This window comes from Anneissia japonica, unplaced genomic scaffold (genome assembly GCF_011630105.1).
Source record: "Anneissia japonica isolate Jap-2015-1 unplaced genomic scaffold, ASM1163010v1 scaffold76068_len1185_cov204_single, whole genome shotgun sequence".
Classification (NCBI taxonomy): domain Eukaryota; kingdom Metazoa; phylum Echinodermata; class Crinoidea; order Comatulida; family Comatulidae; genus Anneissia; species Anneissia japonica.
Window position 1 is genome coordinate 1 of NW_022722144.1, and position 1185 is coordinate 1185.

Sequence of the window (1185 nt, forward strand, 5' to 3'; positions counted from 1 at the left end):
ATGTTGACCCCCATTCCCTAGGTTTTTCCAGATCTGCATGATTCATATTCCCATTCATCTTATAAGTGGGCCCCCCCACTTTGAAAAACGTTCCGCCGGCCCTGTGTAAAATTTCTGCCCACTAGTAAATGAAAATACACAGGTTATAGACCTCAAGGCTGAGAATATAGTGTATAACCATTGCACCAGCTACTGTAAGGCCCTCTTTGTTTGTGTGCCCTTAATTTCCAAGTGGTGTAGTATAAATAGAAGTAATTGCTTTTATATATTATTCATTATTATTTGCAGATTTTCTAACCTTGGGAATACCTGCTACATGAATGCAATTCTTCAGTCGTTATTCAGCCTTGAACCTTTTGTCAACGATGTTCTCAATAATGACGTGCATAAAGATATGCCAAGAGAAAGCCTATACAAGTAAGTAGACACTTAAAAAGTGTAATGGAGTTATTTATATTAATAATTCTTTTTATCTCATATCTCTTAAGTACATCCATGTTGGCAAAATCTGCGCGGAAATCGGCCATTATTTTCTGAAATGCGCGGACGGATTTCTAGGCCAAATTTTTGCGCAGCGGACCCAGCACAGGCCTCACTATACAGTCTGGTATGTATGTATACAGTGGTCCCAGTCTTCAGTGGGTCACCAGTCTCCCGCGCTCCTGCAAGCATGCAAATCTCCTAGAAATCTCTTACAAAAATTCAGAATGTTTGCATACTTTTTGTGCAACATTGTGTATTTTTTCCCAGCAGTTAGCTGGTCATGAGCATACAGGGGCAAGCAAAATACACTAAGATTTGATTTGAGCTCATTATACCAGAGGTAGCTCTGCCTCTGTTAAGTTGCTCAATTTTTTTATCCCTAGAGTTTGGCTCGTGTCTTACAAATTTAAGCTTGTTTTGCTTTTTTCTCATGCCTAAAAAATAACTCCTTCATTGTTTGTGTCTTTTTGTTTCAGGGCTGTCTTTCAACTAATACAAGCAAAAAAGAAAGACAAAGGAACTAGTGAAATACAGACTTTACTACGATATCTGAAGAGTGCTATTTCAAACACAGCAACCCGTTTCTCAGGCTACCTACAACATGTATGCTCAACATTAGTTGAATATTTCAACAAATTTAATATAAATTGAATATTTTACATTTTCTGGTTCTGAGATGTCATCATAATTTGTTATATATAC

At 37.4% G+C, this 1185-nt stretch overlaps 1 protein-coding gene across 1 annotated transcript; it reads left to right on the forward strand.

Moving 5' to 3' along the window:
- Nucleotides 1-288: 288 nt before the first annotated feature.
- LOC117111777 (ubiquitin carboxyl-terminal hydrolase 37-like) lies at nucleotides 289-1134 on the forward strand (the record flags this gene model as incomplete). Its single annotated transcript, XM_033254770.1, has 2 exons — nucleotides 289-417; nucleotides 960-1134. Coding segments are annotated over 2 exons (304 nt in total), but the record flags the coding sequence as incomplete, so codon positions are not given.
- Between the last annotated feature and the right edge of the window lie 51 nt (nucleotides 1135-1185).